Raw genomic sequence first — 23,087 nt, forward strand, 5'->3', positions numbered from 1 at the left:
AGCCAGAAGCTCAGATGACCAAATCTCACCATTTGCATGACAGAAAGTGTCTGTGAAACGTTCTTTTAATAGGATGCTTTCTTGTTTTCTAATCTATCCGACCCTAATTTGTTTTACTTAAAATGGGCACCTATGTTTTTTAAACAAATCATTGAACTCTTAAAAGGGACAGAAGAAAAGAAAACATTTCTGTAATGACTGCTTATTACTGGAGTCACACTAAGACTTTAACGTCATAAAATACCTTGTCACCTTCGTCTTCTCTCTTTCCATGATCTCCTGGCCAGTTCTGACCTGCCACACCATATTTTTCTGTTTTTCACATTTGCTTTCATTGGTTTTAACAAGGAAAGGAGCCCAGAGAGCCAAAGCAACGTGATAAAAGGGGCTGTTTCATTCCTCCTGGCTCATGGCAGAAGGGAAAAATATTCCCATTTCAAAAATAGCATGTTCTCAAGACATTTCCATCTCAATGTTTAAAGAGTAGTGGACAGTCTTAGTTAGAGATGGCAAAGTACACTATGGACACCACTGAAATTAGTCAATTAGTCTAGGTGGATGTGAGGCTGCAACTTTCAACAGGCTAATTTGTTTTACTCTTAGCAAAAAGCAGCATCCTATTTCTAGGCTAGAATACTTGAAGGTCCTATGGGCAAAGCTTGAGGGTTTTACATATAAGAAGTGACTTTCAATAATTATTAATTACGTTCTTGAATTAACTCTAAGGGTGTTAGCTATGGATTTAAAGCTATAATGAAAAATATTTGTTGTAGAATTTCATGTCTCACGTTAAGGATGTTAATCCATCTTCTCACTAGACAATGGGAAGACGATTTCAACGAGATCTAGAATTTGCTTTTGTTTTTATGAGGAACTCTTAGTAGCCAGGTGGCATGAAAAGCGACAGATCAGAGAGGTACATACCACATACTCAAGAGGAAAAAAAAAAAACACACTCGTTTTCTCTATGGAGCAAATTTATCTGTAATGTGTAATGTACACAAGAACTAACCTGAGTCATTGCAAATAGATGACAAATTGCAGATATTTCTCTGGGCCTTGACCCCTGCAAAGAAAACACAACCCAGCCAGTTAAGCATGTTAACTCCTGCACTTACATACTGCATTGGCAAGAGAATTCACAAATTTAGGCATCAAATGTGGACCCGAAATATTATAAGCTGGATATAATTGGCTGGATGAATTCCAAAAAGACCAAAGGAATGAACAAGTTTTCATTTCTTAGTTGGTCAGCTATGGAACTTAATTCTTTACTAACCTTTAGTATGTCTCTGACTCCCACCTCCTGTCCTCATTAACCCTTCTCTTATCCATAAAAACAACGCTATAAATACAAATCAGACCGTACAAATGGAATAGATCCTTAACGATAGATCCTCTTTTCCCCAGAAGGGGAGCCCATGAACATGCGAACGTGAATCCTAGCTCTTTATGCAAATGTAAGTGTGAAATAATATCAATGTCACGATATCACTGCGTGGGCAACAACTACAAAATTCAAAACATATTTGCTGAGCACCTGCCCTATCCTACCGGTCTGGGGAGGTTCCCAATATACACCCTGACCTCAAGGAACTTACGATCTAGTGGGGGACACTGGTCAGCAAATAATGATTAATTTTTAATTTACTTATTGGTGAGGGCAAAGTAAAGGGGTGGCCAGGACAATAGACCACACAGTCACACAAAAGAGGCAGAGATGAATGGGAGATAAAACGAGCCTTGTTAGAACAAAAAACTTCATACATATTATCCTGAGAAACACTCTCTTCTTTGGTGAAAGGACATCCCTTCTTTGATCTCAAAAGAGCTCAAGGTTTACTTCATTCCGAATCTTCCCTTCATTAATTGCATCCTTTTGTTACAAATTAAGAAATCCAGAGCAAATGGGAGGGGCAAATGCTGATAAGGTACTAAGCCAACTGCCAAGGGAAAAAAGCTTGTTAGATTAAGAAATACTGTGGGCTCCTTGCCTGGGCTTGTTTGGTCAGAATTATGCATGCAATGCTCAATTGCTAGTTTATTTCCATTGCACGTTATGAGTCCTTAGTTTGTTACTATGAGAAAACCATTCTGGACACAAACTAAAATTCTAATTCGAGTCAGTGCACGTGAGCCTGTTGCTGCAGGTATGATTTATTGGTGTATAGGCACCATGCTTTAGCTAAGAGTTTTGATTTTGTGAGCAAACTGAATTCCGGTGCCAAAAGTAACCTGACGCATAGATTTCTGTATTGTTCCACAGCAACGTTACCCACACCAAAAGAGAATGATGTCATTTCAAATATAATTGCTTATAGATAGAACTCACCATAACAGATGTATTATGCAAATATTAATATATAGGTGGTGGGTAGTAATGCATTAAATGTCTTTTATACCACGGATCTATTGTTTGCTAAGCCTTTCATTCCACCATCACTCATCTTTTTCTAAATTTTAGCTGCACCTCCATTTCTAGTGATAGGTGTCTTTTTCCTGCTCATTCATGCTGAGAATTTTCTTTCCTGTTGCTAGGGCTCATCTATAATCTCCAAGTACATGTCCACAGGTTATTTCTTCAACTATGAGAGAGAAAACTATGAAGGGTTAGATAGTTAAGTACTGTAGGGTTTGTGGGTCATATGGTCTCCCTTGCAACTACTCAATTCTACTGTTCTATGTAGAGGAAAAGTAGCCATAGAAAATATGCAAACAAATGGGCATGGCAGTGTTCCAATAAAACTTTATTTACAAAAACAGGAAGTGGGCCAAATTTGACCCTTGGCAACAGTTTGGCAATCCCTGCTTGATACCAATCTGAAGCTTCTGTTGAGCATGTCTCATGCACCTAGTCTTGCAGCAGGAACTTAAAAGTACACCTTTTCTTTGATTTAAGAAGAGTTTGAAGTTTACTTCTCTAACTCTTTCATTAATTGCATCCTGTCTATAAACTCACTAGCACCAGCCCCTCTATCTTCCATACCTCTTAACCATGTCAGAAATACTTGTGTAATCACTGTCTTTATCCCGTGCATGTTCATGTTGGCTCTCTGTTTGTTTGCTTTGTCTCCCCACCTCCCATATTCTAGATTTTTGAGGGTGGGTACCGTGTATGATCATTATTGTACAGCCCCAAACACCTAGTATAAGGTCAGGTACCCAGTGCATTAACATCTATTCATCAAGAACAGATTTCATTTTTAAAAGGTAGAAGCAAAGGGAAAGAAATCATATACACCAGCCATTTGTTTAATTTTACTTTTTTGTAACAAAAAGAAAGTCTTGATATTGATAATAAGTCATACCTGATGCATTGAAGGTTTTTACTATAGTGATTTTAGTTTTTTCTGCAAAGAAGCAATTTAAATATTAGAGCAGAATTGTTGCTTGTCTTGAAAAAACAATTTGCCACGAGCATCATTTCAGTGAAGTGCTAAGAAAATCACACTGTTGACACCTTTAAGACACTACTGGTCATCTCAGCAGCAGAATGTATGAGACTTGCGTACACAGATCATGTAGCATTGGCATACATAGGGTGGGTCTGGGAGTCGGAGTCCCATGTTTACCCAGTTAGATCACACCCATGACACAACTCACTGCTTGTGTAATTCTCCTTCAATTTCCACGCACTGCTGCTAGACAAATGAATGTGGACTGACACTTCAGATATGCAGAAATAAGTCACTATCAGGACCTTCAGGTGATAGGTTGTAAAGGTGATTTGAAGTAAAAATTAATGTGAATAGTATACATGGTTCTAAAATATTGTTACTATGCCCCACAATCAAGTGTCCTGCTATCTTCTTTAGGAGTTAATACCATACTATCCCCATTATACTGCTATATAAAACTATTCTCAGAGAGGTCAAGACCATGTACCTACAGTCACACAAGCCCACGGCAGAACCAGGACTGTTCAAAGTCAGTGACTCATATGCAAACAGTAACGTGCCCTGAAGAAGCCAACTTTAGATAGATCAGATCTTCCCAACACACTCTGGGGACAGAGTCCATGGTTCATTTCTCCAGGTTACAGACAACCAGGATCAGAAATCTTTGCTGGAAGGACGGCCAGTTAGAAGAGTCAGTGTTCAAGGCATGGATTGCAAAGAAGTTCTGTCTCCTAGGGCGGATGGACAAATTCTGAAGAAAAGACCAAGCTCGGAGGTTGGAGACATACTTAAGAATGAAACATTACAGTATTGGCCGTTTTAGAAACCTCATTTTGTGTGTGTGTGTGGTATTGATGAGTTTCTGTTTCAGTGTGTGACCACGGGCAAGGATTGGTGGTACTTGTAGAGGCTGACAGCATTTTACATTAAAAATCTTTTTTATTTGTTTTTTTTTTAAATAATCTTTCCAATATATTATTTTGTTTGCCCTGACATTTTCCTTTCCAGAACAAACAAAACACAACGGTGAAATAGACTTCTGGCTTTAGCAACTCAAGTGTTTTCAGGGGAAAATGTTCAATCTCACTTATAGTCAAGAATGAAAAATAAGGCTGGGTGTAGTGGCTCACGCCTGTAAACCTAGCACTCTGGTAGGCCGAGCTAGGTGGATTGCTTGAGTTAAGGAGTTCTAAACCCAGTTTGAGCAAGAGTGAGACCCCGTCTCTACTAAAAATAGAAAAATTAGCTGGTTATGGTGGCAGGCGCCTGTAGTCCCAGCGACTCGGGAGCCTGAGGCAGGAGGATTGCTTGAGCCCAGGAGTTCAAGGTTGCTGTGAGCTATGATGCCACAGCACTCTCCCAGAGCAACACAGCGAGACTGTCTCAAAAAAATGAAAAAAATAAAACCTAAAAAATAGAGAGGAAGATTTAGTAGTATATGACATAGACTTAGCAAAGGGGCAGTGACACAGACACTGTCACACACTGCTGACAGGTATGTAGCTGGGTACAACCTTTCTAGAACATAATTGAGCAGTAGTATCGAGGGCCTTAAAATATTCATACTGTTGACCTATTATGCTCAATCATTAGAATATATCCAAGAGAAATCAGGGGTGAATACAAAGATGTTGACACCAGTATGTTCATTGCATCAATTTTTCCTAAAAAGCCAGAAACAACTTTAATGTTCAGCATATGATACACAATGAAATATTATCAAGTCATTACTAGTAAAGGACAATGGGAAATATGTCCAATTTAATACTAAGTCAAAAGAGCAAAGATATAAAAATCTGTGCAAATGATGACATTTTACAAAGGATACATACATAGAGTATACGTATATAAATATATGCATATATGATACTGAATGGAAATACACCAAATTATTAATATTAATAATCTTAGGAAAGTAACATTAAAGATGATTTCTATTTTCTTCTTCGCATTTCTGTATATTCTCCATTTTTCATGAGCTAATAATATGTATAACTATTAAAAAAGGAATAAATGTTTTTTTTTTGGTAGAGACAGAGTCTCACTTTATCACCCTTGGTAGAGTGCTATGGCATCACAGCTCACAGCAACCTCCAGCTCCTGGGCCTAGGCGATTCTCTTGCCTCAGCCTACCGAGTAGCTGGGAGTAGAGGTGCTCACCACAATGCCCAGCTACTTTTTTTTGTTGCAGTTTGGCTGGGGCCAGGCTTGAACCCGCCACCCTCGGTATATGGGGCCGGCACCCTACCCACTGAGCCACAGGCGCAGCCCGGAATAAATGTTATTTTTAAATGAAGCGCTAGGGCCGTAATAATTTAGAAGTTTGAGAATATACTGACAACAGAATTATATAATTCAATGTCAAAGTAAAAGGGGTCATAAATCAATGGTTAAAGGCACAGGAAAGTGGGCAAGGCAACAAAGGTACTCTTTAGTAACCCAGAGACTACATGAAGGAGAAACTCAAGAGGCCACAGAAGAGAAGCTATTACATTTAGAAATCACTTGATATTACCTGTTTTGTTTAAAGTAGATAATACACTTGAAGTAGCATCTGAAATAAAATAATAAAAATTAGCGTAACTACTGGCACGCTAATAAACATGTGTATCTTCATAGGTTCTTTAAACATTCTCGTTTTCTCCAAATGCAGAAGTTTGAGAGTTTTCCAAAAGCCAGGGGACACTACTCAGTATCTTGGCTGCCTATCCTCTCGCCACTCTCCGTTCTCCAAGCCCGAGACACAACTTCTGGGCAAATGCTCATTTCTTCAAAGTGTGTTTCCTGAATGCAAATTCAGAGTCTAACACATAACAACATTTCTATAACTGTTACATTCAAATAAACCATTTACGTTGCTTAATATTTTGTATCCTTTTTCTACTGTAATGAAAGTCTCTAAGGGATATGATACTTCCAACGTTAATACTGGCTTTACTATATAGCCCTGCTGATGGGTAACACATTTTTACCGGCAGTACATTCTTTTTTTTTTTTTGAGACAGAGTCTCATTCTGTTGCCCTTGGTAGAATGCCGTGGTATCACAGCAACCTCAAACTCTTAGGCTTAAGCAATTCTCCTGCCTCAGACTCCCATATAGTTGGGACTATAGGCGCGGGCCACAAAGCCTGGCTATTTCTCTGCTGTAGTTGTTATTGTTATTTAGCAGGCCCAGGCCAGGCTCGAACCTGCCAACTTCAGTGTATGTGGCTGGCGCGCTACCCACTGAGCTACATGTGCCAAGCCACCAGTAGTATATTCTTATAAAGCAATTTCTTGGGTTTTGGTTTTTTTTTTTTGAGACAGAGTCTCAGTCTGTTGCCCTGGGTAAAGTGCCTTGGCGTCACAGTTCACAGCAACCTTAAACTCGTGGGCTCAAGCAATCTTCCTGCATTGGCCTACCAAATAACTGGGACTATAGGCACCTGCCACAACACCCACCTAGTTTTTCTATTTTTAGTAGAGACAGGGTCTCACTCTTGCTCAGGCTGGTCTTGAACTCCTGAGCTCAGGCAATCTACCTGCCTAGGCCTCCCAGAGTGCTAGGATTACAGGCATGAGCCACTGCACCCACTCATAAAGCAATTCTAAATAATTCTAGTTTAAATTTGAAGTTCTTGAACATTATATTCAACTAACTTTCAGGAAAACCTCATTTTGATCCTGTCATGGATTTAAAATCCAATTTGAAATCTATTCTATTGTTGTTTCTTTAAATGAAAACCATTCTAGAATGCATTATTCTAGATGAAATTTTGGGGAGAAAAAATCAAAAGGTGTGTATTACATAATCACACTTAAAACACACACACATTCACACACAAAAGGGATCCAAAGGCTACTGCCAAAGCTAAATTAAAGATATTTTCAAAAAAATAATTGTATATAAAGTGATTACTTTTGGCCCTTCTCAAAGAGCCAAATATGAATTTAAACCAGTTTTAATCAGTCCAAGTTGCAGCTATGATTGTTTAGTTCCTTAACCACCAACCACATGGTGAGATTTGATTCTAACTTAGGGTTTGTGGAAAGTGTTGGGGTTTGACCACACTAAGATGGAAGGCTGCCTACCCAGAGAGGGGAGGGAACAGAATGTGCTGTCCTGCCTACCTCCTTTGAATGCAGCCAGCCCACTTTTTTGCCTTTTTCTCTAGAGTGATGATGAGGAAGCCTTTTTTTTTTTTTCATGTCATACTATTTAAAAATTGATCATGGCTGGGAGCCTGTAGCTCAGTGGTTAGGGTGCTGGCCATATACACCAGGGCCGGTGGGTTCGAACCCAGCCCAGGCCTGCTAAACAAACAAAAAAAATAGCTGAGTGTTGTGGTGGGCGCCTGTAGTCCCAACTACTAGGAAGGCTGAGGCAAGAGAATGGCTTGAGCCCAAGAGTTTGAGGTTGCCGTGAGCAAGGGCGACACAGTTGAGACTCTGTCTCAATAAAATAAATAAAATAAAAATCGATCAAATCATTTATAAAAAGGGTGTCTTTGAACTTGCTGTGCCTCCAAATCCATATTGAATCATATTGAAGTCACTGGCCATGCTTTCCACTTTTAAACAATCTGTCACGTAAAAGTTGATAGCACTGTGATGGAGGGCAAGGGAAATAGTTCATAATGTGGTTATTTCTTTTCTTTTCTGGACAATTGGAGTGGTGGAGGGCTCACCTCCCTCCATGACCATGAAAATCATATCATTTAACCAGAAAGTTTAAGTCACTCTCCAGGGTTGACAAGTTTCAGTTTCAGTTTTTGGTTTTTAGTTATTTGGTACCACTCAATGCATTCAGAAATAATTTAGAAATGGAAACCATTCATTACACTTAGAGTCATATTAAAGGTTATCAATTTTCACTTGCTTCAGAAAAATTCTTACCATTGAGGCTTGTCGTTTCAACCTCTTTTTTGTCCCAAGGAGAAAGACAACACAAAGGTATAATTAAAACAAAAACTTAACAAATTGGGATAAATGTAGGCTTAAATTTTTTTTCAAAATCTTGCCTGGATTGGAGTAGGGGACAAAACCAAGAGATGGTTCAGCTGCAGGAGAAAAAAAAAAATAATTAAATACTTGGATATGATTGTTTATTAAGTTTTCATTTAAGAAGTTAAAACTTCTGAAATACAATTACAAAAAGAAGTAGAAAACATACTAGCAGAATAAGGTGTAAACCTGCAAGTTTCATAATCACTCAGCGAGCAGACATTTAATCAAGGGGATTGTAGAGAATGGGCCCGTGGAATCTGAGACCTCCATTCCCAAAGCCTATTATCAACTATGGAATAGTATGGAAATAAGTTGAGGAAACATAAACAAAATACAAGAAATAACCACTTTTTGAATTTTTCAGCCAGAGAGGTCTAGAAAACATTTCAAACAAACTGTTGAACTGCAATCATGAAATATATTGGCATGTTGTCTTCATTCTGTTATAATGATGCCTGGCAACTCTTCCCACAGTGAATTTAGGATGAAAAATATTGCTACCACTCAATACTGAGCTAACACAATTTCCTGGTAAGTTATTTTAAAATATGGCTGCTATTAAGACAATCAATCAAGTTATAAATTTCCTGTGGAATGACTCCACTTACGCTAAGAGGTCCGTCTACCACACACATTTTGCATGTTTAAATATTAAAAAGATCCAATGGTTTGACCTCTACCTAAACACGGGGAAAGCAAACACACACATTTTACAACTAAAATAAGTTTTGCAGTAGGGAGCCTGATTTTCAGCCAGTTTGGACAAAATCTGGGTGTGTCAAGGCGCTTGGCTAGCCCATCTGTTTTAGACCGTTCATGTGTTGGCAGAAACACACACACCCTGTCTGTGGACATTATTGCTGCCATATTTTGTCATTTACTACATTTATTAGTTTTTTAAATTACCAAGAATATTTCTTGAGAAGTAAGACAGCTCCTGAGCAGTAAGATTCAAAGTATGGATGTAGAATCCCTTGCACTTGGGGCAAACAAAATCATTGGTTGAGGTTGGTTTTTAATTAAGGACCACTAATTCTTCCCAATGTGGGGAGCTTACACTCTGCAAAGAGGTCTGTAGGCACAACTGAGCATTCATCCCTCCATGCTACACCGGCTCCTAAATTCCAGTTTGTGCGGATTTCTCCCAGGGCCCCTGTAACCCAAGCTGTGACTAGAGCCATTCCCCATTCCGTGCAAACAAGATTTTGCAGATACCATCATGATTAAGTTTGCTGAAGGCAATTCCATCAGAAGGAGAATACGGTTTCTTGTGCCCCTAAAGCTTAACAACAAGGGCGCACCGTGATGAGGTAAAATAAGCTTGGGCTTTGGAGCATGTGCTCCTGGGTTTGAATCTTTGCCCCACTACTTAATAACTCATAATAATAGTTATTATTTTGAGAGGGGGTTACTCTGTGCCAGGCGCATGCATTATTTCATCTTCACAACTACCCAATAAGCAGGTACTGTTATTCTCCCCAATTTATAGGCACAGACAGATTAAAAATCTGCCCAAAATCATGCAACTGGCAATGAGGGTGGAAGGGTGGTGCCCATATTCAAACCCAAGTAGGCTGGCTGCAGAGAATGTTGAACGTGAGCAAGTTTTATTCTCTCAGAGTCCCAGTTTCCTCATCTATAACATAAATATAGTAAGTTCTATGTGCAAGCTTGAGAGCAGAATGAGATGGCTGAAGACTTTCATGCACACGGTGGGTTCATGAGAAGTCATAGCTATTACTATGATTTTGATTTAAATAAATGAATATTAATCACAGTAGAAGCTCATTTCTACACAACTAAGGATAGAATGTGAGTTGACTCAATCCTTGTCATAAAAGGTTGTTCTAGAATAAATGTGGGGGGGGGAACCTGACAAACTTAAGCAGTTACCTTAATGAAAACTCACAATTTATTCACTAGTGATTTAGTCCCCGGTTTGGTCCAGCAATATGGAAGGATCAATACACCTGTCCTCTTGTCTGTTTGTTATGTTGATTTTTCAGGTGTAGGTTTGATGATAGAATTTAATAAAGCTTCTTGGAGGAAAACAATTTCAGGGTTCCTGATCGCATGCCTTACTTCATGGAGAACTTACACAACAATATTCTCCTAAAATTCCCCCAAGTCATTAAAAAAAAAACATCTTACCAGATGGTGAGGACAAACTGGAATTATTGGCATTATCTGTGGAGGAAAAAAAGGTGATTTAAAATTTATCATGAGGACTAAAGTCAGTAAAATTGTACTGTGTTAGGATTTTTTGTCAAATAAGTAGAGTTTAGGTGTTCTTGTCACACACAAAAACCAGGTGAGGCCTCCTCATTGTAACCACTTTACTATCCACATGTGCCCTATAACATCATGTGGTAAATCAAAGGCACACAATAAAATTTATTTTATAAAATAATACTAGTTTAGTTTATGCACAAATTCGTTGATTAACATCTTCAATGGGAGAGACTGTAAATTGAGTTGCACATAGCTACCAAAAGAGGGCAGTATGTTAACTGGCTATGATTTTCAGCAGCCTAGTCTGTACTTTTTTCCAGTTCTCTACAAAGACCTGTGGCTGGTGGAGCACGCGTTCCCATTTTTACCTGTCGATGGTGCTCCATATGTTTTGTTATAGGATGGCTTAGCACATTTCAAACTAAAAATGATGGCTAAGAGCTTCAGTTGCTGGATAATATTCATTAAAATGTATAAAAGTTGGCTGGGCAAGGTGGCTCACGCCTGTAATCCTAATGCTCTGGCAGGCTGAGGTGGGTGGATTGCTTGAGCTCACAAGTTCAAGACCGGCCTGAGCAAGAGCAAAATCCCATCTCTAAAAAATAGCTGGGCATTGGGGCGGGTACCTGTAGTCCCAGCTACTTGGGAGGCTGAGGCAAGAGGATCGCTTGAGCCCAAGAATTTGAGGCTGCTGTGAGCTATGATGCCATGGCATTCTACTAAGTGTGACGAAATGAGACTGTCTCAAAAAAAATGTGTAAAAGTCAATGTGTACATCTATACAGAATAACCTTCTATTAATTGTGCTTCTCTTTAGCACAGGCTTTACCTGCTAAGTACCTTTTTTTCTTACGACTTCAATGAGATTTGACACCCCTGGTATATAAACTGGAAGAGCTGTTGTTACTTATCTTGGGAAAACGTTCAGATCCCTTAAAAGGAAAATAATACACACTTATTGGAGAAACTTCAGAAATTACAGATAAACAAAAAGAAAATAAAAACTACCTGTATTTGCCACCCAGAGAAAAAGGCATTAACATTTAGTATATATTCTTTTCTCTCTCTTTCTATGTCTATTGTATATAGATATATGCATGTGTGCATATGCTAAGGATCATATCACACAAAATTTTCCACAACACCATTAGTGATGGCTGCATAGCATTTCACTATTTGGATGTACCATCTATCTACTATACAATAAATTTCCTTTTAATGGGCATTTTGGTGTATGCAATTTTGCATGATTACAAACAGTGCTGCAATCAATCCTTTCAGCTTAATTTTTGCACACATACTTGGCTATTTCTTTCAGAAATTCCACGGAATTTGATTGTCAAAATGCCCTACAGAAAATTTGAACCAATTTATACTGTCCTATACTATCCTATACATGGGAGTGTTACTTCCCTATACCTTTACCCACATAGGGTGTTATCTTATAAATTAAAAAAAAATTAATTATAAAGTAATAGTTATTTTCATAGTGGTATCTTGAGATAGGAAAGATTGTGTATGTTTGGAAAATGACAATTGCACAGCAAAATATACCTGGTAGCCCCTAGGAGCCCATTTTCCTGAAATGATAACAGGGTACTGGGATAATTAAAATCATAATTCTGCTTGAAAATAGGACTGAATGAGTGTTCAAGTTCTCCCAATCATCCTGCAACCAACAAGGTAGATGTAGGCAGAGCGGTTAGGTGCTCTGGTGCCCAAATTTAATTGGAATTACCTCTTCCTCAGTTTCTCCTCTTCAGTATCCCTCATGCTACTTTAATATCCTACCCACCAAAGAGTCTGTTGAGTTAACTTTTTAAGGGATAATTTAAAAAATTTCCTTGGGAGCATTAAGGGGCCATCAGTCATTCACATCTTAGTATGAGTTCATTCAAATTGGCTGAATTCTTCTGATCATCTAGTAAAGAGCTACCATCTTGGGCAATGTGGAAAAGCACTGAGAAAATTAGGTCAACCTTCAGCATGTGTCAGAGAATGACAGGCCTCAATGGGGGCCTCAGTGTGTGAAGTACAGTGGGGCAGACCTGAGGCAAAAGCAGGGAGCAGGATGAAGGCAGAGGGGAGGGAGGAGTCAGTAACAAAAGGTGGGGAAGGGTGTTGAAGGGCAACAGAGGCTGACACTGCTTCTTTTGCAATTGTGCCCAGTGGCTGACCGTAGGGACCAAGGGTTCCAACCTTCTCCACTGCTAAATCTTTTAGCCACAGCTGTGTACACACAGGGAAAGAGGCTGATTTGAGTTTTACCATTTTCTTAGTGATTAAAGGAAATGGGCAACTCCAGCATAAGAGGAGAGCCAGTGCAGAGAAGGAATTTTCCTGGGAAATCCACAAAACTGGTCCACCATCCCTGGGTAGACAGGTCTGATAGGCACGGACTTAGAAGCAAAAGCTAAAACTTTATCCAAAAGTAGATGAGGGCTAGACCAGCCCAGGCATGGGCAGAGCTGACCTCTTCCATCATGGAAGCTGTAGGGCTTCCAGAAGTTCCCAGGGGGGAAAGACAGTGATCCACCTGATGAAGGGAGGAAATCTGGTAAATTGAAGCTCGAGATTTTGAAATCATTACTATTTGCTTTTTCTCTTTGGGCATTTTTTTTTTTCTTTTAGGAACTTAATCTCTCAGTGAGTAACATGTATTCACTTTTTCTGTCTCTCATTACAATGCTCCACATCACTCCTGGTCCAACACAGAGATATCCCCATAGGCCTTACACTTGCCTGAGTATCAGCTTATGTTTCTCTTGGGCCCTCTCCTAAGTCACTTCCCATTTGTTACAACTAAAGAGGTGGTCGTCATTTCCAGTGAGTCATATATTTGCGCTCCATGCCACTCTTAGGAGACAAAACATTTCCATTGTTAAAAAGATTCATAAACAAAGAAAGGAAAAACATTTAAAATTTTCAGATTTTCCTTTGGAAACCCTCAAAGAGCAAATTTCAAGGCATTATTCATTTATTAATGTCTCTAAGTCAATAAATAAAATTATTGAGATCTATCTATAAAATGTACTCAGTATAACTCCCTGGTGATTTTTTTTTTAAACAAAGGCCATATATTCCAATTATGATGAACAGGAATTTGGCATGCATAAACTTAGGATGGGAGCCAAACATAGCCAGAAACTGGAAACTAAAAAAACTGGCCCCTTCCATGCAGTCTCTTTCCCTACATGGCCAACTGTGGTTTAAGCACTGCCATGTGAATGTCTCTCCAATTCAATATATCCAAGAACTCATCCCTCATCATCCCACATCATTTCCATACTTTGATCAGTTCCTGAACTCAACAGCATTGTTAGTAACACCAGCCAAATATTTTAAATCGAAAACTTCAGTGTATTAGTTTCCTGTCACTGTTATAACATATTTCTATAAACTTAGTGGCTTAAAACACAAATTTGTTATCTTAGAGTTCTGTGGGTCAGACATCCAGTATGGGTCTCACAAGCCTAAAAATTAAGGCTGCCAGTGACGACAGGCTGCATTCCTTTCTTGAGGCTCTAGGGAAGAGAATCGTTTCCTGCTTATTGGGGTTATTGGCAAAATTCAGTTCCTTGCGGTTGTAGGACTGAGGTCCTCATTTTCTTGTTGGCTATAAATTGAGGGCCGTTCCAGAAATCACCCACAGTTCTTGGCTGATGCCCCGTTTATCCATCTTCAAAAGCATCATCAATGGGACAGGGTGAGGGAGGCCTTCTCATGTGGTATTACTCTCGACTCACTATCCTGTCCTCTTCCACTTTTACGAACTGGTGTGATTTGATTAGGCCCACCAGGTAACCCATAATAATCTCCCCAGCCCATGGTCCTTAAATCCCTTTTGCCATGTAAATAAACATATTTATAGGTTCTGGGGATTAGGATGTTGACATCTTTGGGGAGCCAATATTCTTCCTATTATAGTCAGAAATCCAGTTTCCTAAAATTATGGAGAAGATGAGTTGCAAGGAACTATTCTTTAAGAGGAAACGTCCCACAGGGGTTAAGCAAAGGACCTAGAAACACAGTTTTAGTTTTTAACAGTAGAACTGAGTCTACAAACCAAGATGATCTGGTCCATTGTCCCCTACTTCTCTCCTCTCCACCTCCCACCTCCATTTTCCATATCACCTACATGGAGTCAGGGGCAGGCTTCTCACTGTAACATGGGGCTGTTTTAAGGATCGAAAAGAGAAAATATATGTATCATAACAGGAATGGTGAACACCGATCAATGCTTCCTGTTATCCAGGCTTAATACATGAAGGATTTCCAGTGTATTTTATTAATTAATCAGCCAACAACATTGCAGATATGATAAAAATTAAGGATTATGAAATGGGAAGATTGGCTTGGTGCCCATAGCACAGTGGTTACAGCGCTGGCCACATACACTGAGGGTGGCAGGTTTGAACCTGGCCCAGGCCAGCTAAACAGCAATGACAACTGCAACAAAAAAAATAGCCAGGCGTTGTGGCGGGCACCTGTAGTCCCAACTACTTGGGAGGCTGAGGCAAGAGAATCACTTAAGCTCAAGAGTTTGAAGTTGCTGCGAGCTGTGATGCCACAGCACTCTACCAAGGGCGACATAGTGAGACTCTGTCTTGAAGAGAAGAAAAGGCTAGATTATAGTGGATTATTTGGGAAGGCCCAGTCTAATCCCACGGGTTCCAATCCTAGGCTTTGCATCATAAACAAGTGAAAGGGCAGAACCCTAGAACCTTCTCATTGGAAGGAATTGAAGCGTTCTTTGCATCCGACTTTTCCCAATGCAGAAGTAATCCATCAACCAAATGCACACCGTTGGCCCTCAGTCTCAACTCAGCTTCCTAACAAGTTTGTGTTTGCCCACACAGTAAAAATCACACTGGAAAATGTGAATTATTTACTAATATTTAGAAGCCAGGAGATTTCAAATAAAATTCCAAGTTTTCACAGTTTCACAAAATTGTAAGTTTTTGAAGACGACCCCTTTATGGGAAGCTGTTTGGTCCTCTGAAGCAAGCCCTGGCTACAGAAGAGGCTTTCTCCTCTTTGTATCTTAAACCATTCATTGACTGTGGTTTTCACTTGGCGTTTGGACATATCTGATTTAACTTTTCCACTGTATGCCTTGTGTTCCCAACTAGGTGCTAAGCTGCTTGATGTTTTGTTTATTATCCTCCAGGAGTCCAACCCAGTGTCTTGTATCTGGGGAGATGTTCTCAAATATTTTTGGAATGACTAATGAAATCATTAAGAAACCTCTATTAGCCAGGGATCACTCAGGAACCCACAACAGGTAGTTCAAGAGCAGGAATTTAGCATGGGAAAATAGAGCACAGGTAAAGGCCAGGAACAGTGGAAAGATGCTGCTACTTCTAGGGCAGGAAGGACAAAGGAGGGAGGTGATGAACAGAGTTACAGGGCAGAGGCTGAGACCAAGAAGGGGCTGCAGGAGGCAGGGGTGTCCAGTGAGACTGGAATGATGAATGGAGGGGGCATAGCCACTATTAGAGATGCCAGAGTTTCCAGACTTCTCCTTTCCTCCTACACTCCAATCTCCTGCCCTACCACCCATTGGCCGAACCTAGATGGAACCCAGTTGGCAAAGGGACATGAAAAATACTGCAAGGTGTCAGGTCCCCATGATGGTGAACATACCTGGGGGGGAGGGGGGATGGATCTAAAACTAACAAGGCAAAATGACCTACTGAGATTCCTTCTTGGATGACCATTATTCAGAATTTTAAGTTCGCAGGGGTAGTTGTAACTGCCAAGTACAGCAGATAGATTACTTAGCAGATCTTACAGATGCCTGCTAAAATGTCCATTCAAATACATATCAAAAACACCACCAAAAAAATTCAACGATCATAAGCCCCCCACTGCCTACAGTGGTGACCTCAATAGCACACCCATTATTAACTTTTCCTCTTTTCCTAATGCCCTCCCCCCTGATTCCTGGAATCACCTTCCAAAATAAACTATCTGCACTCAAATCGTGCAAGGTCATGTCTGGGTGTTTCTGAGGATTTTCATTTTTCTCTCTGTTATTTGACACTATGGTAGATGTTAAGACTTCAAATGTGAGATGGTTGACTTAAAGCTATGGCTGTGGTAATACTGATGAATATTTACCATCAACACATTCTTCTTTAAGTTGGATGGGAAAGATAAAGGCTTAATGTTCCAGGAGTGGATCTCAAAAGGACTAGCCCTTCTTGCCTGAATATTTTAGACCCAACTGCAACTTGTAATCTGGTGGCAGTCCTCCTCTGGATTGAATTACTGCTCCGTAGAGAGATGATTAAAAACAAGCCACCACGCCTAGGCACTCTTATATGGGAACCCCAAACAAAACAATATTTTGTTGTTATTATGTTGGCTCTTCAGGGCTTAGGACAACAGACACTCTTCCAGAAATTGCATTTTCAGATTTTACTACATAACCAAAAAAATGAATGAAAACATTTTTAATTTGGCACATCCGCAACGTGTTTACTCAGGCTGTGACCATCTCAAATCACACTGCTCAATGAGTACTTTTACATAATGTATTTATTAAACGATTAATGATGACATCATTGAAGAAAACTTCAGCTCTTAGCTGATGGAACTTCCCAAAGTGCAAATGATCAGCAATTCTAGGTGCACGTTGGCCAAAACAAGAAGGGGAAATGTGTTCTCAGTCTCCAGCCTTCCTCCTTGCTTCTTCTCCTACCTCCACACAGCACCACCCACCCATCCTCTTGGCTCTTTATCCTCCAGCACTGATCCTGGTTCTCTCAGGGTCCCAAGGGTCTATGAGATACATTTTGGAGTGGCCATAAATACCATGAAAAAAGAGGCAAACTTGTGTGTTCGTATGCATTTTTTCCTGGAAAGAGTAGAGTCTCAAAATGGAGTTTATTTTTTAATTAACAGGCACTTATGTAGCATTGCTTGAACCAGGAACTGTATAAATATTGGCCTGTTTAGTCCTCATAACAATCGTATGAACTAAGCCCCACTTTACAGATGGGAAAACTGAGGCACAGATCAGTCAGGTAATTTGCCAAGATTACTATTCAAAAGGCAGAACTAGGATGTGAGTTAGTCTCTCTACCACACTGGGGTACTTCTCATGTTGAGCTGTGGCCTGAAAAAATAAACCAAACAAGCCACCGACCTACTCTCCAGGAGGGAAGTCCACTTCAGGAAGGATGAGAACCTTGAAATAAACTACTTCTGACAAGTAGGGGATACTAGGGCTTCATTCCCCCTTTCCAGTGCGCCCGACATTAGACACAGAGCTAGTAATCTAGGCTGACGACCAAGGCCAGTGTTAATGATAGATTATCTTTGCCGTGCCTTTCATTTTAGGACACCAGCCATGACTGGTGTTGACTTGCTTCCGAAGGCTGCTAGCTTCTGGAGCTATTTCAGTGTGATGACCTGGAAATGTTGCTTAGTGCTTCATGGGTATGGAGGGAGGGAGGCAGCCTGGCCTTTAGTGAACACTCACGATACCTGTGCTCCTTAACGCAATCTCCCCAACATTCCCGAGCCACAGATGGCTCTCTGCCCCAACTCCTCTTCCACTCTTCCCTCACTCAGCCGTCCTGGCCTCCCTGCTGTTGCTCCAACACACAGAGGGTATGCCCACCTCAGGGCCTTTGCACTTGCTGTTCCATCTGCCTGGAGCACTTTTTCTCCAGGGAGCCCCTGGGTTTGCTCCAGCGCCTCCTTCAAATTTTGCATATATGTCATCTTCTCCATGAGGCTGCTTCCACCATCCTGTTAAAAACTGCAACACTTCCCGCCTTTGCCTGCCCCTTTCCATCTCCTTCTGCCCAGCACTCCTTGCCACCTATCAAGTATAGACATTTATGCCCAAACACACACAGCCCAGGAGCGGCTGTCACCTTACCGTCATTTTGTGCCCTATACCCCTGACTAGCCTGGTCCTAGTCCCCGCCCTGTACAAATAGTTAAGTTTGTTGTTTTTGTTTCAGGCACTAAGAACCAATTTTCACTGCCATGGGAGTGGTACCGCCCCCATTGAGAATGCCTACTCTAAGGTTAACTCTGTTTCTTCCAGAAGATACAGCTTAAATAAAGAAAGCGACATTGGCTTGGGTGCCTGTCTCCTCCCTGCCTCCACTTCTGTCGAAGGAGACTCTGCTGTTAGCCAGCTGTCACGCTTATTCTGGCGACAGCACCTACAACGTATGGGTTAGCAAGAGCCTCTGATAGCAGTGTGACGTGCAGAAGCACCTGGAAAGGCCAGGGTGGGACACTGGCGGTTAGGGTACAGAGAGCAGCTGTCCAATTTTCCTTAGTTCACACCACTCTTTGCCAGTTCCGTCAAGCACTGACCACTTGGCATGTTAGCTTAGGTTCTTCCAGGCACAGAGCCTAAGAGAAAGACTCGGTGCACGTAGGTTACTTAGGAGGTAATCCCAGGAGGCCCGGGGTTAGAGAGCAAGGCAGGAGAGACTGGGAAGGAAAGAAGCCGATCAAGAGTCCAGGACGCAGCTCTGTGGATAGCAGGGGCTCTGAAAAGCACAGAGAATGCCTTCTAGAATTGTCCGTGGCAAAGGCCGGAGGCTGGGACATTTATCCAAGGCTCCCCTCCCCCATAGCTGAGATTTGCTCTGGGGCTTAGGTTCCCCTGCCCGCCCATGCTCTTTCTCTGACTGCCAAGCAGGGTCCCGTGCTCTGAGGCAGCCAAGCGGACAAGGGCGACATGCTCTGTGAGCACAGGACTGGCCACACCGCTGTGGCTGGATTCGGTGATGGCTCAAAGGGATTTCAGAGTGACTCTGATCCGCTTCCTGCACACACTTGGATGGGCAGAACGGCAGAGCTCCCTCATTCTCAACCCTGGCTGCGCACTTTAGCACTGCTCAGGGAGCTTTTCAAAATCACTGGTGCCAGGACCCCACTCCTGATCATTTCAACCTGCATTTGTGACACCTTCCTGGTGATTCTGATGTGAGAGCAGGACGGAGAAGCACTGATTGAGCCACAGCTGATAGCTCAGGGTTGGAATGGACTCTTCTCGGACCTCACGGCCTCAGAGAAGTGTAGAAGAGTAAACGGAAGGGCATCCCCATCCCCCAGTTACAAATGAGAAGTCTGAGGTCCCAAGGGGAAGCTTTGTAAAGCATGGTTGGTGACAGGATTAAAACTCATGTCCCTGGGCAGCGCCTGTGGCTCAAGGAGTAGGGCTCCAGCCCCATACACCGGGGGTAGCAGGTTCAAGGCCAGGCCCCGGCCAAAACTGTAAAAGAAAAAAAAAAAAAAAAAAACTCATGTCCCCTGCCTTCTGGTTCCATGTAACACTTGGTGCCTATGAAACTCTTTAAACCTCAGCGGTTACTTCCCTATGGGTTCCAGGTCCAAAGCCTTCCCACAAGTTGAACACCACTGGTGGCAGACTGCATTTTCCAGTACTGGCCACAATAATATTTCTCATCTCACAGGTGCACCCTTGGAACCCAGGCCATGTAGAGAGGCTGAGGAACTGAGGCCCCCAGTCCTCAACTTTCACTGAGCTCTCAGACATCAGCCAGCACCCACTTGCCAGACATGGGCATGAGCCATCTTGGAAACAGAGATGGAGGCTCCAGCCCTCAGCAAAGATGCCCCAGTTAACTCCACATGAACCAGACATGAGCCCCTCCTGATGAGCCCAGCCCAAATTCCAGATCTGTGAGAATTACAGAGCTCTAACAGTTGTCACCTAAAGTCACTAAGTTTTGAGTGGTTTGTAACACAGAAATAGATAACTAGAATATCACCCATGTCTTATTGAATTAGATAACTGGAATACCACTTGTGTCTTATTCTAGAAAGCATAATGGAGTGTGAGCTAAAGAGAATTTCCAATATATATATTTTCCTGAAAACCCACTATATCTAAAACATCATTGAGAATAATCCTTCTAACAGCCCTACAATAGGAGATCGCCCTCATTTCACAGATAGAAAGTTCCATGGTAGACCTGAACTCAAGTTCAGGTCTGTTTGCCTCTCCCACCAGGCCACACCATCTCCATTCACTCTGTGCTGTCTAGCTGCTTGAGAAGCTGTCTGTAATTCCATCCTCTATCCCCTTGTTAATCCATCCTCCTGCTACTTCCTAGGCAATCAGTAGAGCTACATGACAGCTCTCAGTGCCAGGGGGTCTCTCCAGGAGAAAGGCCAAAGAACAGTGGCAGATTACAGGTGGTCAGCACAAACAAGATGGTGGCCAAGCCAGAGTCCTGCATGACCTATGAGGCAGGTGATCGAACAAGTAATGACAGCTATGCTAAGAAATCTGGACTTAATCTTGTGGAGAATTTGCATATTAGAACAATATCCACTTCCCTACATTGACCACTTCCTTAAGTTGACCTAATTTTCAGACTGGACAGGTACCGCATGTACGTATCAGTACAGTAGGCCTAGTTCCTCAAGTGGACCACCTCTGTAGGCTGACCAGTTTGTTATAGCCCCTTGGGTGGTCAACTTGTCGAGGTTCTACTGTACACAAGCATGAAATTTACCACCTTAATCATTTTTAAGTATCAGTTTAATGGCATGAAATACACTGTCACTTTTATACAGCCATCGCCACCATGCAGCTCTACAGCTTTTAAACTTTTTCATTTTCCCAAACTGAAACTCCAAATCCATTAAACAAAAACTCTCTGTTCTCCCCCTCTCCCTAGTCCCTGTTCCTGATACACAGCAATATTTTTTATAAAACTATGAAATAAATGAGGAGAGAACTCTGAAGTGGGAAGGCCAGACAGTGGGCAAGCAACTGCAGTAGACTGGGCAAGCCTTGACCTGTATTTGGAAAACTGGTATGAAAAGAGAGGTACCTCAGATACTTCTAGGATCAGAATAAGAGGGTCTCGGGGGGCACTGGGATATGGGATTGAGAGAGAAGCAGGAGTCAGCCTGTCAACAGCTAACCTGTCAAAGTTCCCACAGCCCATGTGGCACTTGTCCTGAATCCCTCAAGAAGGCAGTGTAGTCGGTACATTAAAAGCCTAGACTCCAAAGACCAGGATGGCCTAGCTCCATATCCCGGCTCTGTCACTGGTAATTTTGACTACTTACTTAACCATCTGCACCTCAGTTTCCCATCTGGAAACCAGGGATGAGGATAATTTTAATAAAAGACACTTCATAGGTACTATTGTTAAAAGTATTGAGAAGATGCCCAGTAAATACTGCTCACACCAATAATTAATACGGTGATGCCCTCACTATTCCTCATTTTCCCAGTGACTCATCTAAAAATGATTTCTCCCTTTTATGAGCAAGACTTCCACTTCTTATTTGCTTCCAATTTCCAAAATGCCCTAAGGCTCAATTTGGAAACATGGGAGGAAAGAGGCAGGAGGCTGATGACCGTAACTTATGTTTCCAAAGTTCTTATACAAATTCAAGACCAGGCGAAGTTTCAAGGAAGAAAGTGGAAGGTACAGTGAATCATGGGGTTATTCGGCCGTCCTTAATGAGATGCCATCTCCTTAGGGGCTTCTAAAATGGAGCATCCATTCTTTTTTTCTGACTATAATCATGATGTGGTTTGATGTGAGAAGAATTCTAAACCACGGAATATAAGGACAAACTAGAAAAATAGTCACAATCTCAAAGATAACGTTAGCTAGCTGTAATGATCTTCAGAACATCTTTGGGCCAGTTTCAGAATGGAAACAACAAAATAGAGCCTTGGGAGATATTAGCATCATGTTTTATTTAGCAGTATTAATAGATACGGAATCGAGCTCATTAGCTTGCAAGCGTGTGTGGTGGCTGTATAATGCTGTGAAGTAACTAATACCCATTAAACTCACTTTGTTTGGGACAACAGTAATGCTCCAATCACTCTCCCAGCCACCATTTTCTCTCTCGTTCTTTGTCATGATATTGAGGATTGCGTGAGAAGTCCTAGCCACTCTGAGGCCGAATATGAACAACCCCTACTTCGTGACTCACCCTCCCGGCTTTGCTCCTAGCAAACATCCTTACTGTAGTTCTTCCAGGAACCTTGAGATCGGGACTCCCATGTGACAAACCAGTTCCTTAAACTACATGCTAGTAAAAATCACTGAGAGGTTGGAATTATGGATATTCCTGCCGCATAGAACTTCTACTTAGTTGGAAAAGTTGTATTTTGAAGTTGCCTTTTTTTTTTTTTCAAACAGAGTCTCACTTTGTTTCCCAGCTCATAGCAACTTCAAACTCTTGGGCTCAAGCGATTCTCCCATTTCAGCCTCCAGAATAGCTGGGACTAGAGGTGCCTGCCACAACGCCCGGCTTCTTTTTTTTTTTTTCTAGAGACAAGGTCTCACTCTTGCTCAGGCTGGTCTAGAACTCCTTTGAAGCCATGTTAACCCTTAACCTTTATTGTGGAACTTCTACTTCTGGGTAGAAGATCCTTGGCAAGTCCCCAGGCCTTTGTGTGGTATTGGTTCTGTTCTAATGTCTTCTCCCCATAT

The 23,087-nt window shown here is 41.5% G+C and overlaps 1 protein-coding gene across 7 annotated transcripts in view; it reads right to left on the bottom strand.

Moving 5' to 3' along the window:
• Positions 1 to 23,087, bottom strand: part of ADGRG2 (adhesion G protein-coupled receptor G2) — a 75,738-nt gene that overhangs the window by 39,651 nt on the left and 13,000 nt on the right. For 2 of the 7 annotated variants that reach the window (XM_003791885.2, XM_003791878.2), the window contains exons 2-7: positions 10,537 to 10,572; positions 8,400 to 8,438; positions 8,275 to 8,298; positions 5,914 to 5,952; positions 3,309 to 3,350; positions 1,013 to 1,066 (exon numbers count right to left, since the gene is read on the bottom strand). In XM_003791885.2, coding sequence (XP_003791933.1) covers positions 1,013 to 1,066; positions 3,309 to 3,350; positions 5,914 to 5,952; positions 8,275 to 8,298; positions 8,400 to 8,438; positions 10,537 to 10,572 — 234 coding nt within the window. The remainder of the gene's footprint in view (positions 1 to 1,012; positions 1,067 to 3,308; positions 3,351 to 5,913; positions 5,953 to 8,274; positions 8,299 to 8,399; positions 8,439 to 10,536; positions 10,573 to 23,087) is intronic. The other 5 variants (XM_003791881.2, XM_003791879.2, XM_003791880.2 and 2 more) reach the window with 5 other exon arrangements.

This window comes from Otolemur garnettii, unplaced genomic scaffold (assembly GCF_000181295.1).
Source record: "Otolemur garnettii isolate 467f Iridium unplaced genomic scaffold, OtoGar3 scaffold00051, whole genome shotgun sequence".
Taxonomy (NCBI): domain Eukaryota; kingdom Metazoa; phylum Chordata; class Mammalia; order Primates; family Galagidae; genus Otolemur; species Otolemur garnettii.